The sequence below is a fragment of the Vombatus ursinus genome, unplaced genomic scaffold (assembly GCF_900497805.2).
Source record: "Vombatus ursinus unplaced genomic scaffold, bare-nosed wombat genome assembly UNPS02014945.1, whole genome shotgun sequence".
In the NCBI taxonomy this organism is placed as follows: Eukaryota; Metazoa; Chordata; class Mammalia; order Diprotodontia; family Vombatidae; genus Vombatus; species Vombatus ursinus.
In genome coordinates this window covers 25,614,251-25,628,722 of record NW_020954723.1, presented here as the reverse complement: position 1 = coordinate 25,628,722, position 14,472 = coordinate 25,614,251, and the positions used below count along the sequence as shown (strand labels likewise).

The 14,472-nt window shown below is 40.7% G+C and overlaps 1 protein-coding gene across 2 annotated transcripts in view; it reads left to right on the top strand.

The window, feature by feature from the left end:
* The first annotated feature begins 9,695 nt into the window (after positions 1–9,695).
* LOC114030080 (acyl-coenzyme A thioesterase 6-like) overlaps positions 9,696–14,472 on the top strand; it is a 21,505-nt gene continuing 16,728 nt past the window's right edge. For both annotated transcript variants that reach the window (XM_027844734.1, XM_027844733.1), the window contains exons 1-2: positions 9,696–10,152; positions 12,564–12,766. In XM_027844734.1, the coding sequence (XP_027700535.1) occupies positions 9,696–10,152; positions 12,564–12,766 (660 nt within the window). The remainder of the gene's footprint in view (positions 10,153–12,563; positions 12,767–14,472) is intronic.

The window sequence follows — 14,472 nt, the reverse complement described above, 5'->3', positions numbered from 1 at the left end:
AAGGGATCAGGAGAACCCTAAGTTAGAGAGAGTGAGATGAAAGCATTTGCAAAATACTGATATAACTCACTTCATTCTCTTTAAAGTCCCTGAGCATCTCACTTTAGATATAATATTTTAACTTTATAGCCAGGGTAGAGCTGGACAAACCTCTTGAAAATTTGATGGCAGAGGAGAAAGCACAAGAAATAAATGAATTTGGTGAAATAAAGTTAAGATAAAGATAGATAACGCATTTATTAAGTACTTACTATGTCCTAGGCACTGGGTTGAGTTCTGGGGATGCAAAAAAACCAAAGATTAAGTAAGGCATTATTAGCAGTCTTTACAGACAAAGAAGAAAACCATCTACATTCTGCATTTTAAAAATCACATTAATGTCAAACAGTTTGTGAAATGGACTGCCTGGAGAAAAAGTGGATTTTCCCTCCCTCCCTGGAGATCTTGAAGCAGAGGCTATTTTTCTATAATGTTGTAATGGGGATTCCTTTTGAGTATGGATTGGAATGGATAGTTCCTGAAGGCCTTGTTAAAAATGGGGTTCAAACACTCCCTGGTAGAGTTAGGGAGGTACAATCGAGCTGTCACAGCCCGCTGCTTCCCTAGTTGTAAAACGTTATTTACAATTCTTGCAAGAAGTGGGCGCATAGTACTCAGGAGGGACACACACACACACACACACACATACATACATACAAGCTAACACAAGCCTTTATGCAGTTAATACCTTCTTGTCCTTCCCTTTTACAGGTCACAATCTTCCTGATACTCCTTAACATGTTTCTTCTCCCGTTAACATATGAAATGTGCCTAGTTTTTAGCTTTGTGCTATTGCTGTCCTCTGGGCAGAGAAGTTAGTATTAATGAGCCCATTATCATGTGCATGCACACTCTAAGTAAAGTTTAACTTTTGTCCTACTTCAGCCTCTTTAACCAAACAATCAGTTTCCTCCTGTGTTAGCCAGTTCTAGAACCTCTGACCTAGAGCTACCTTTTCTCTCAATTTCCTTATATGGGAATATAATCGTGTCTTACCTCTCACAGCCTTTCTAAGGTCTGTGCCTTGAGAGAGCTCAACTATTCAGCTCTGAACTCCTTGGCACCTTGCATTCTTATCTTCTCCCTTGCCATCAATCCTACTGCTGCTGCTGCTACTCCACCCACTAAATCAGCCATTGCAGACCATCCCTAGGACAAATTAATTCCTTCTCATCTTCACTGTGGCCATTTTCTGCTTTGCAGCCGTAGAGTAGTCAGAGGCTTCCTCTTTAAGGTTACCATCCATCTGTATCTTGTATGGACCAATACTATTCCCATTTTACAGATGAGACTAAGAGAAGTTAAGGGACTTGTCTAGAGCCACACTGCTATTAAGGGTCTGAAGCTGAATTTGAACTCAGGTGTTCGTGACACCAAGTCTAGCTCTCTATACATTGTGTCATTTAGGTGCTTAACAAAACTGCCTCATTTTCAGATGGCTATTGAATTATTTAGCAAAACGAGATAATAGAAATGCAAGCTTGCCTTTGAGGAGAAAAAGCATTCTCTTAATCTATCCTAGGCAGCTGGGTGGCACAGTGGATAGAACACTGGACTTGTATTCAGGAAGATCTGGGTTCAAATCTAGTCTCACACATTTAGTAGCTGTGTGACGCTGGGCACATCTGTCTGCCTAAGTTTGCTCATCTATAGATGCAAATAATAATAGCGCCTACTTCACAGGATTATTGCAAAGATAAAATCAGATATTTGTAAAATCTGATGCACACATGTATATATATATATTTGTGTGTATATATCTAGTATAAATACATGTGTGTATGTGCATATGTTGTATTTACACATAGACAATGCAAGTGTGCTGAGAATTCTAGGCTCTGTATCCATATGCTAATATTATTAACAAATTAGACTCCCTCCTTCTTTTGATCTAGTCCCCAGTTCTGGGGTAGGAGAAATAAAAAACATTCCCTATCTTGATTTGATCATTATCTTTTCCTCAGAATGGCTTGATTTTGTTACAAACTAAAATGAGAAACTGAGGAAGAGAAGACTAAGGTCTGGGATTTAGTAAAAAATCAAAATAAAAGTGTAACAGGGTGTGCCTGTTAGATTGAAGGTTATTAGAGCTGGAGACTCAGAATTAGAATGAGAAAGACCTTTCTGGCACAAAGAAAACACTCCACACCTTAGATGGAGTCTGAAGCTGGAAAAATTCAGTTGCATACAAACAAGGCTATTGAGATAACAAACCTGCCCCTGGACATAGACTTCTAGCACAGCTTGGTCCCCAGCCATTCTCTTGGAGTCTGTGAAGTGAAACTTGGTTGATTATAAGTAAAAATGGAATCTCTCAATTTAGGAAGTCCCATCTGAACCAGGAATGATTGTCAAACCAGAGAGGCTAGAGACCTCTCTCATCTCTGTCCTAGCGGTGACCAGTCTCAGAGCTTTGAAGCAGTCTTCAGACAAAGGCTTCTGCCAGTCCAATACTTGGCTATGGGTTACTGCTTTTGCTAAAAAGAGTACTGTCACATCTACCCGAACCCAGGAGCAGAAGATAATAAAACTGCCCATTGAAGATGGAGGCCAGGGAGTCAAACAGAGATGCCTCACTCTGAGAAGAGCCCAACAGCAGTAGCTGTATGCCGTGTGTGTGTGTGTGTGTGTGTGTGTGTGTATGTATGTAAAGGTAGAAGATTACAAGACTGTTTATATACATATATACCCTATCTCACCACATAATTATCGCCACCACATAATTGTTGCACCCTGTTTTTTCAGTCCAAAAACTGGTTTATAACCTTTCATCGTGTAATTGTCACATGGCATAATTCTGTTCCTCACACTGCTTAAAAGATAAACAGAGCAACAATGTATTCACCCGTGGATACGGCTACTGAGCCTGTAATTCTCAGCACACTTGCACTGTCTATCTGTAAAGGAGTGGATGACAAGTGGTGATCACCAATTGATACCCATTGGAAGTATGAAGTTCCATCCTTGGATCTGATATACACCTGGGTAATTAAGAGTTGGGACCTTATACCACACATAACAGTCATCAAAAGCTTCAAAAAGACAGGAATTTCAAATGCACTAGATGGATCTGATGATGACGCACTGTGGCAGAGCGCTGATGAAGTAAACACATCCAACATGAGTGGCACTGAGGGCGGCCTGTCGGATAGCGAAACCAAAGATAGTGGTGCAAAATCTTTGGACACAGAAGATTAAATTTTGTAAGTTTGTACTTTGCAGCACTGTAGTAAATTTTCTCAAGTGTAATATTTCGATTATAATGCACAAATCAATAACAACTAAAGTGTTAACTTTATTTTTCAGACTGGAAAAATGTTCACTTAACTGTTAGGAAGAAACTATGTACGTGGATTTGGACTATTCAATTTTAACATATATTCACGAGTATTCCATGGTATCCTGATCTTACACTAAAGACAGTTTAGTAATAAATTATTTTTAAGTAATACTGGCACAATTTTTAAAGCTTCACATAATGGTCGCATTTTTTGTCCAAAAATTTGCCATAAAATCTGTGATGATTATGTTGAGAAATACTGGTAGATGTATTTTAATTTTAAAAATGAAGCAACAATCTCAGCAACTACAACACTTTAAGGGGAGGGGTACCCCCAAGAAATCTCATTTAACCAAATAACTAGAGCCATTTAAATAAAAAGAAAGTATACAAGGACAACTATTAAACTGTGTCTCATGGTTTTGTTTGTTTTTAGTATTAGTTGGAAGCCCACCTTCTTCTGAGTTTCCCATCCCTGCTCAGTTCCAGAAACCCTATCTTCACCCTGACCCTCACCCCCCACTTTCCTGATATGGGATACCTTGAGGACACTTCATTTGTCCAAATATGGTCTTTAAGATTCGAAATGGGGGTGGGGGGTAGACTGTTGAAGATAAACAGGTGGGAGAGAGAAAGGGGTATGGTCTTCTTAACAAACCTCTTGGTCACATCACAAAAGAGGCTCCCCCCCCTTTTTTTTTAGTGAGGCAATTGGAGTTAAGTGACTTGCCCAGAGTCACACAATTATTAAGTGTCAAGTGTCTGAGGCTCGATTTGAACTCAGGTCCTCCTGACTCCAAAGCCAGAGCTTTATCCACTGCACCATCTAGCTGCCCCCCTGCCTTTTTTTTTTTTTAAAGACCTCACATCTAGAGTTCTTCCTACATGAAGACGAAGCTGTAATAAATCACTTTCCTGACTAAGGGAGACTGAGGGAGGGGCAAAGGACTGTGAATCCTATTCATGTCTATCCCACTCACATTCCAGACTGTGGGCTGTTTCTTGCCTTTACAGAGGTAGTCTATTGGGCAGCAATATATCTAAGTAGGAGCATATCTATATAGGATATCTATTTAGGAGTTATCTGTTTGCTTCAAAGGCTTGACCATGAGCTTGTCTCCTGGGCCCAGCTCCCGGGGTGGTGGGGGGGGGTGGAGGAGGATGTTAAGGTAGCAAGGAATGAGAGAATAATGAATGTTGGAGACAGAAGGGATGCAAGCAAGTATTCCCAGGGCATCTCTTGCAGTTGAGAACTGTTGAGACTAATTGTCCAAGACCAACCACTCCCTGATAGCAAGGTGGGGCAAATGAGGAGAAAATGATTATGAACATCAAAGGGAGTCAAGTAGAAAAAGATACCCGTAAGGATGCACACATTTGTATTTTGGGGAAGGAAGGATCCTGATTAAATATATATTTGATATATTATTAAAACTATGTTAAATATATAAACATGTCAGGGCTGATTAAATATTTGTTCAGGTGTTTATAATTTTGTTTAGATAATTTTTATTGTAAACTTAATCACAACAAATACTAACAATTTAAGGGGGAGCTCCTAAGAAATGTGTAACCATATAATCAGGACTGTTTACATCAAAATCAAAGACAGTCACGCATGGTGCTGCACACCACTACATCTAGCTACCAGAGAGTCAAGAAGCTGGCGGATTTTCTGAGCTGTAAGAGTTTATGTCTAATCCAGAGAAAGAACTATGGAATCTGAATGTAGATCAAAGCATACTATCTTCTCTCTCTCTCTTTTTTTTCTTTCTCATGGTTTTTCCTTTTGGTTTTGATTCTTCCTCACAACATGACTAATGTGGAAATATGTTTATTTATTTATTTTTAAAAATTTTTTATTAATTTATTTTGATTTATCAACAATCCCTTCCATATGCTTTTGAGTTAAAAATTTTCTCCCCCTTCCTCCCCATCACCCTCCCCAAGACTGTGCACAATCTGATATAGGCTATACATATACATTCCTATTAAACATATTTTCACATGATGTTGTAAGTAAAAATTAGAATCAATAGGAGGAACCACCAGAAAGAGGAAACAAAACTCAACAGAAGAAAAAAAAATAGCAATTCAAATTCCCTAGTTCTTTCTTTGGGTGTGGATAGCATTTTCCATCACGAGGCCTTTGGAGATATCTTAGACCTTTGTATTGCTGGGAAGGGTTAAGTTTATCAATATTAGTCATTGCACGATGTGGCTGTGACTATGTACAAGGTTCTCCTGGTTCTGCTCACTTTACTCAGCATCAGACCATACAAATCCTTCCAGGTTTTTCTGAAGTCAGCCTGATCATCATTTCTTAGCGCACAATAGTATTCCATCACATATACCACAACTTGCTCAGCCATTCCCCAATTGATAGGCATCCTCTCAATTTCCAATTTTTTGCCAACACAAAAAGAGCTGCTATGAATATTTTTGTACATGTGGATCCTTTTCCCATTTGTATGATCTCTTTGGGATATAGCCATACAAGTGCTATTGCTGGGTCAAAGGGTATGCACATTTTTATAGCCCTTTGGGCATAGGTCCAAATTGCTCTCCAAAATGGTTGGATCATTTCACAACTCCACCAACAATGCATGTGTTCCAATTTTCCCACATCTTCTCCAACATTTAGCATTTTCCTGTTTTGTCATGTTGGCCAATCTGAGGGATGTGATGTGGTACCTCAGAGTTGTTTTGATTTGCATTTCTCTAATCAATAGTGATTTAGAGCATTTTTCATATGACTATAGATGGCTTTAATTTCTTCATCTGAGAACTGCCTCTTCATCTCCTTCAACCATTTATCAATTGAGAAATGACTTGTATTCTTGTAGATTTGACTAAATTCTCTGTATATTTTATAAATGAGGCCCTTATCAGAGAGACTGGTTGTAAAAATTCTTTCCCAATTTTCTACCTTCTAATCTTAGTTGCATTGGCTTTGTTTGTGCAAAAACTTTTCAATTTAATGTAATCAAAGTTATCCATTTTGCTTTTCATAATATTCTCTATCTCCTGTTTGGTCATGAATTCTTCTGCTCTCCATAGATCTGATAGGTAATAAACTATTCCTTGCTCTCCCAGTTTGCTTATAGTATCAGCCTTTATATCTAAATCATGAACCCATTTTGACTTTATTTTGGTATATGGTGTGAGATTTTGGCCTATGCCAAGTTTCTGCCATACTCTTCCAGTTTTCCCAATGGTTTTTTTTCAAAGAGTTGGTTCTTATCCCAGAAGCTGGGGTCTTTGAGTTTATCAAATAATAGGTTTAAAAAAAAAAGGGTTTATGTCTATTTCTCGTCTGTACTGTCCCCCACCAGGATTTTGAAGAGGGGGAAATAACCAAGTTGCCTAAGGAGTGAACCTGCCTACTTCCAGCCAGGGAGAGATAGGAAGTCAGGTAAAGTCAATGAGTATTTATTAAGCACCTACTGTTTTTGTGCTGGATAGGGAGAATTGGACTTTAAAATAAAAATATATAAATTTGTTCAGTTGTGTCTCACTCTTTGTGACCTCATTTGGGATTTCCTTGGGAAAGATACTGGAATGGTTTGCCATTTCCTTCTCCAACTTATTTTACAGAGGAGGAACTGAGACAAACAGGGTTGTGACTTGCCCAGGGTCACATAACTACTAAGAGTCTGAGGCCAGATTTGAACTCAGGAAGATGAGTCTTTCTGACTCCAGGACCCATACTCTATCCACTGTGCCACCTCAAAGCTAATAAAAATTAATAAAACAATAAAAAATACTTAACTTACTTTGCTTTAGGTCTTTTTTTAAAAAGTACTAGTTAGTACTCTTTTCTTTCCTGGGATCTCCAGTTCTTCTACAACCCCAGAAGCCAGATCCCCAGCAACCTTTTACCCACCATTAAGGTTATGATGATCTTAGGCAAGTCAATTCGTGCTCACTAGACCTCAGTTTCCTCATTCATAAAATAAGAGGTTTGGATTAAATTGCCCCTGACGTCCCTTCAAGCTTTAAATCTAGAACCTTTTCTTCTTTCCTCAAACCTCCCATGATCCTGCCTCCCTCAAACCTCTTGTGATCCTCCCTCCCTCCCATTCTCTCAGCTGAGAACCCTGCCTAATATTTTATAGGAAAAAATGAGACCATTTCTCTGTGAGCTCCCTCTTCTCCCCTCTTCCTCATCTCTTTCTGTCACTATTTCATCCCTCTCATATGATGAGGCGGCCTTAGTTCTTACCAAAATTAACCTGTTCAAGTGATCCCATTTCATCCAATTCCTCCAACTTAATGTCAAACAGAGCATTTTGTATTTGATCCTGGAGGCAATAAGGAGTCAGCCTCGCTCTATCCCTTATGATCAGTCTTTCCCTATCTATTAGCTCATTCCCTACTGCCTACAAACAGGCCCATGTCTCCCCATTCAGAAAAAGCCCTCACTTGATCCTTTCATCCCCACTATTGTCCTATATATTTTCTGCCCTTTTTAGCTAAATTCCTCAGAAAGGCAGTCTACTCCCTTCTTAATCTCTTACCATCTGACTTCTGGTCTTATCCTTCCACTGAAACCGATCTCTCCAAAGTTACTAATGATCTCTTAGTTGCTAAATCCAATGACCTTTTCTCAATCCTCATTCTCCTTGACCTCTCTAAAGCTTTTGACACTATTGATCACTCTCTTCTCTCTGCGTTTTTGGAAAATTACTCTCTTCTGGTTCTTTTCCTATTTATCAGATTGCTCCTTCTCAGTTTCCTCTGCTGGATTCTCGTCTAGATCATGGCTTCTAAAGGTGTCCCACAGGGCTCTGTCCTGGGCCCTCTTCTCTTCTCCCTCTATACTACTTCACTTGGTGATCTTAATCAGTTCCCGGGCATTTAATTACCATGTCTGTGCTGATGCTTTTCAAATCTGCCTATCCTGACCCAATCTCTCTTGCTGACCTTCAATCTCTCATTTCCAACTGCCTTTCAGACATCTCATATTGGATTGTCCATTAGACATCTTAAACTTAACATGCTCAAAACAGAACTCTCTCTTTCCCCCTATACCCTCCCCTGCTCCCTTCTCTCCTCTGACACTGCCACCACTGTAGTACAGACCCTCCTCACTTCATGCCTGGACTAATGCATTAACCTGCTAATGGGTCAGTCTGCCTTAAGTCTCTCCCATCCAATCCATTCTCCTTTCAGCCACCTAAAGTTCAGGTTAGATCATGTCACACCCTCACCCCTTTCTCAATAAACTCCAAAGGCTCCTTATTGCCTCCTGGTTCAGATACAAAATGCTCTGTCTGGTATTCAAAATCCTTCACGACCTAGCCTCCTCCTATCTTTTCAGTTTTTTTACACCTTTCTTCAGATCCAGTGACAATGAACTCCTTGCTATTCCTTTAACAAGGCACTCCATTTCTCCCTGCTCCTGACATTTTCTCTGGCTCTCTCCAATGCTTGGCATGCTCTCCCTCCTCAACTCCCTCTGCTGACTTCTCTGGCTGAAATCTGATTGATAACTCTTACAAGGAAAGATTTTCCATGTCTCCTGTGTGACTCTAAACATTGGGCTATAAGCCAGAGTGTGGTTATCTATGTTGACCTGAGAATTTAGTCAGTTCTCAGGAAAAGATGTGCTCTGGGAACCTGGCCAGTTCATGGGAACATATCAAGTTAATATTTTAAGATGTTTGGTTGCTCCAGAAAGTTGGCCAGTTTCTGGACCAAGTAAAACATCTACTAGAATCATGGACACCTCTGGCAGGGGGCCTTCTTTGTTAGAGGCCCTATTTAAATCCTAATTGGGAAAGCCATCTTTGGATTCTCACCCATGGAGAGGATGCTCTGCCTGGGACTTTCCCAATTGGGACCCTGAAAGCTGTACCCTGGGAATTCCCAGCTTGGACTTCAGGTGTTGGTGCTTCCTCGAATTGGTGATGTTTTCTTATATTATTGCTATCCTTTGTATTCTTAGCCCTACTATAGTCGTATTGCTAATTGTATGTTGCTGTAAATCTAGCTTTTCTTTACCTGCATTATAATCTTAATTAAAGCTATCTTCATTTCTCTCTCTAGGAGTATGTCTTATTGTAGGAGCGAATCCGAACCGCATTTTTCTTCCTCAATCACCCAAAATCCTATCTTTTACAAGAAGCATTTCCCAAGCCCTCTTAATTCTAGGGCTTTCCCTGACAAGGACTGAACAAGGAAAAGGAGGGAATGACTTTGAGCCACACACGTGCTCATCCCACTCTCCCCGCCTCTCCCGGGGCTCTCCGGCCTCTACAGAAGCCATTGGGCAGCTCCCGAGAGGTTCCGCCCACGGGGGAGCCAATGGGAAGAGAGGATCGCCCCTTTCGCTTGGTCTAGGTGGACTTCAGTGTGCCTACGATCAGTTTCAATGGCGATGAGCTTGCGCTTGAGTCCCGGGCCCCACAGCCTGTGGGACGAGCCGCTGGTCATCTCCGTGCACGGTCTGGCCCCGGCCCAGCCGGTCACCCTGCGCGCCTCCCTCCGCGATGAGAAACGGGAACTCTTCCAGGCCTCGGCCCGCTACCAGGCGGACGCGGGCGGCCAGCTCGACCTGGCGCGGGCGCCCGCCCTGGGGGGCAGCTACAGCGGCGTGGAGCCCATGGGGCTCTTCCGGACCCTGCGGTCCGAGACACCCAGTGAAAGGCTGGTGAAGCGGGACGTGCAGACCCCTTTCCTCGTGGACCTGAAGGTGTACGAGGGTCACGACCCCCAGCCCACCAAGGTGTTGGCACAGGTGGTCCACGAGCGGGGCTTCCTGGGGCCGGGGGTGAAGAGGATCCCGGTGCGAGAGGGCAGCGTGAGGGCCACCCTCTTCCTGCCTCCAGGTGCGTTGCTGGAACTTCACACTTGTCATTGCAATCCCGGCCTTACGCCTTCTCTTTTTCCCGGAATGTAGTGGCAGTAGATGTTTCAAATTCTCCCAAAGCATTCCCCAGGCTCCCTGATTCCTCCCAGCAGGATTTTCTGTATCCCATTTTGTAGATCATTCCTTTTGCTTGGTAGCAGTACACCTCTCTTAGGAACCTTAAGCAGATTCTATTGATTTCTTGTTAGGTGCCTGAAGAAGCAGTTCCATTTTTTAGATAATTGGGTACTGTGGAGAGAGCATTTTCTTTTTCTTTTCCTTTCTTTCTCTTTCTTTCTTCCTTCCTTCCTTTCTTTTTTTTAAAAAGCATTTTCTGCAGAGGGACAGTATCTCCAATTAAATCCTATCTCCGCCACTGACAACCTGTATGACTTTGGACAAATCATTTACCCTCTTTGGCCTCAGGTTTCTTAAATGCAAAATAAGGGGAATTGGAGTCAATGACCTTTGAGGACCTTTTCAACTTTAAACCTATGTTTTTATGACCATTTGAGTCAGTGATGCTCTGCTTGCTTTCTTAAGGACCAAATTGGCTAGGAGATTGGAGCCCAAAGAATCCCTAGACTGGATACTTGTCATGTATTAGATTATACACATACAATTCACTCAAAACAGATGATTGTCTCTTTTCTTCCTATAGATCTTCTGTTTCTCTCACAACTTAAGTTAATTGTTATTGATCATACTGAGGAGAGGTTTAAGACTTAGGGAAAATTAAAAATCATGGGTGAGGAAGGCCAGGTTTGTTTTTAATGTAAATTGTGAAATATGAAACCATCTACCCCCGTTAGGGAGACCTAACACTGCACTGTATGTTTAGGGACATTTATCTATATAAAATTTAGTTTGCACATAAAATGATCGCCTTGGTATTCATAGGTAGAGTTGTGAATGCATGTGAGAGAGACAGGCAGGAGAGCAGAGGGACAGAGTACAGAAAGGAAACCTTCTCCCAGATTTTTTCTGTGATTTTTCAGTTTTTGAAAACCAAAGGAATTCTCAGTTTCTCCCCCTCCACCTTTACAATCCTTTCTGCACACCATTGCCAGGCATGTCTATCTTTTTTTTTTTTTTTTGGTTAAGGCAATTGGGGTTAAGTGACTTGCCCCGAGTCACACAGCTAGTGTCAAGTGCTTGGTCTGAGGCCGCATTTGACCTCAGATCCTCCTCCTGACTTCAGGGCCGGTGCTCCATCTACTGTACCACCTAGCTGTCCTGCATGTCTATCTTTTGTCTATGTCTATTCCTAACTTAAGATACTCTCAATGGTTTACCTATTGTCTTTAGAATAAAGTCCAATTTCCCCATCCTGGCATTCAAAACACTCCACAATTTAGCTCTAACAAACAGAGGATGACCGCAGAAATATTTTTTCTGGCCCATTGTGTTTTATGCTTCTATTAATACATTGCAATATTAATGCAACTAAAGTGGATAGTGTTGGACTTAGCCTCTGGAACATCTGAGTTCAAATTCAGATTCCCACCTCCTAGCTGTCTGACCCTGGGCAAATCACCTAATCTGTCTGCTTCAGTTTCCCCATATGTAAAATGAAGATAATAGTACCTACTTCCAAGGATTGTTGTGAGGATCAAATTAGATGATATTCATGAAGTGCTTCGTAAACTTTGAAGCTTAATATAAATGTTAGCTGTTATTATTATTTTGACTTTTCACTATATATTGTTTAACATATTATTGCTACAATTATGGCTAATGAGATGTAACTATGTGCAGCCATTTGCAAGCAAGCACCTAAGAAATCTTTCAACATTTCTGCAACATCAATCAACAACCACGTGGCAGACACTTTACTAGGTGCCGGGGATACAAAAATGCCCATCACTGCCCTGAAGGAGCTTACAGTCTATGAGACAAAATAATATGTACACAGACAATACAAAATACATTCAAATGAAACCGTTCACTTGTTAGTTCTGGAAAGTGATTTAAAGACCCTTCACTAAAGCCCCACTTTGGGCCTCCTGGTGACCCTGAGTTCTCCAGGGCTTTGCTGATATGCTGTAAGATCTGGCAGCTCTTACTAAGCTTGTCAGATTTTAAGTATGGACCCCAATAATGCCCAGCCTCATTAAGTTAAGAGATTTATCATCACAACGTTGGCCACCAGAGGATACTTATTTTTGGGACCTGAACAACTCATGAGACTATTTTTTAAAATGGTGAACCATTTTGGTCTGTGCTGGAAGAGACATTGCTCACACTTATAAAATCTCATAAATGTGGAAGTTAATTTTAAGAATCAAAGACATGGTCTGAATCTCTTGTCTTTACTTTCAGGTCCTAGAAGTATAATTTAAGTTTGTCCTTTGGGACTAAAGAATCCTTCCAATTTGTTACCTCTTCCAGGAGCAGGGCCTTTCCCAGGGATCATTGACCTGCATGGAACTGGAGGTGGTCTCTGTGAATACAGAGCCAGCTTGCTGGCTGGACATGGTTTTGCTGTGCTTGCTTTGGCTTATTTCAGATTTGAAGATCTCCCCAAAGAGTTGACTGATCTACATCTGGGATATTTTGAAGAGGCCCTAGATTACATGTTGCAGCATCCAGAGGTATGGGTATGAATGTATAGTCTGAGTCTGGAGCAAATGAGATTGGGAGAGGGAGGAGAGTAGGATAAATATGGAAACATAAAGATTTATTTATATATCTTTATATATCTAAAAGATATATGTCATATATCTTATATCTTATATATCTTTATATATATAATCTCTATCTTTATATAGATAATATATGTAAGATGTACATAATATATATGTATATATAAATATCCAGAAGTTTCATCAAGAGAACTGTTTTGTGGTAAAACAGCGAAGGTTCCTGAGGCAATTATTCACATTAATCTCACCAATCCCTTGGGACATCATTTAATCATCTCCCTTTGGAACTCTTGATTGTAATAGTAAATACCTTTCCCATCTTTGATCATCCTCTTTACTCCAACAGAACTAAAAAAAACCCTCAAAAACACACACAAAAAAACCCCATGAATAAAAACCAAAACCAAACCTAATTCTCAGACTTTCTTAGCTCATTCTGAACTTCAACATTCCTGACACCATTCTTATGCAACTATGCCATATTTCTGTATTTATCCTTTATTACTACTTTTGCTTCCATCTTTTGTATGATTCTTTTTAAAAAATATAATTTGGTTAATGGTAACCCACATTAATCTTTCAAAAATGCCCTCTTTTTCCTCAGTATTGTATATTGTTTTATATATTCTATATAAAAGAAACTTATCATTGTGTATGTATTAGGACCCTGAACTTACTCTTCTAGATTGATGCTAGCTATATCTCACTGGGGTCCTGGGGTATCCCTGAAGGACTGGAGGTGCCTTCCTCTAATGCTGTTGGCTCAAGCCTCCATTTTGGTGGTATTAACTGCTAGTGATTAGCTCCTCAGGTGCTTTTAACCAATTGGCATCAATTAGCTTTGATGAGCAGATATTTACTTCAAAGATATAGCAAGAATGGAAGTACAATTATGCCTTCTACATCCTGATTTAGAGGTTTTGATGTCACAGGTAGGCATAAGAAATTTAATAGGAATTTTGGGGGAGTTTTGCGGAGGCTGCAGAGGACACATGAAGGCCGGCAGACGACATAGAAAAAGTCTGGAAACTCAGAAATGCATAACCTATATGTATAGTATTGTATAACATCAACAATTTATCTTTTAATGCCATAATAATTCAGGTTTCTCTGGTACAAAGGGAGGGCCAAAAAACTTTATGCAGATTTTCCAGATCGAGGGGGCACCTTGCTCCTACCCCCCGAGATAACTACAAACATTTGCCCCCAACATTTTAGGGCACATTCTCCCTTATACTATCTTGGTCCCCGAAGGCTATGCTCCAGTTTAAATCAGTTTCTTTACATTGCTCCTCTCACCGTGTTCATTTACACATGCAGCACAGATACCTGATGTGTCATTTCAGCTATCTCTGGCTGTGCCTCTCTGGTCCTTCCTCCGGCCTCACTCTCACTGGTGGGCTAGGTGACTGTAAAACCCAGCATGGACCTAGCTCCCAGTCCTCTAGTGGCTCACCATTCTGACCTTTCGAAGCTCACTGAGTCATAGCTATTTCCATTATTCTTTCACCGTTGTTCAAATCCCCACTAGGCAGGCAAAAGGAAGCATAAGGGACTCCTTGTTGCTATTTAGTGCCTTTGGAATGGATCCAGTTCCATCTCCACAGCTGTTTTTGTTTTTTTTTTTTTTTAGGCAATTGGGGTTAAGTGACTTG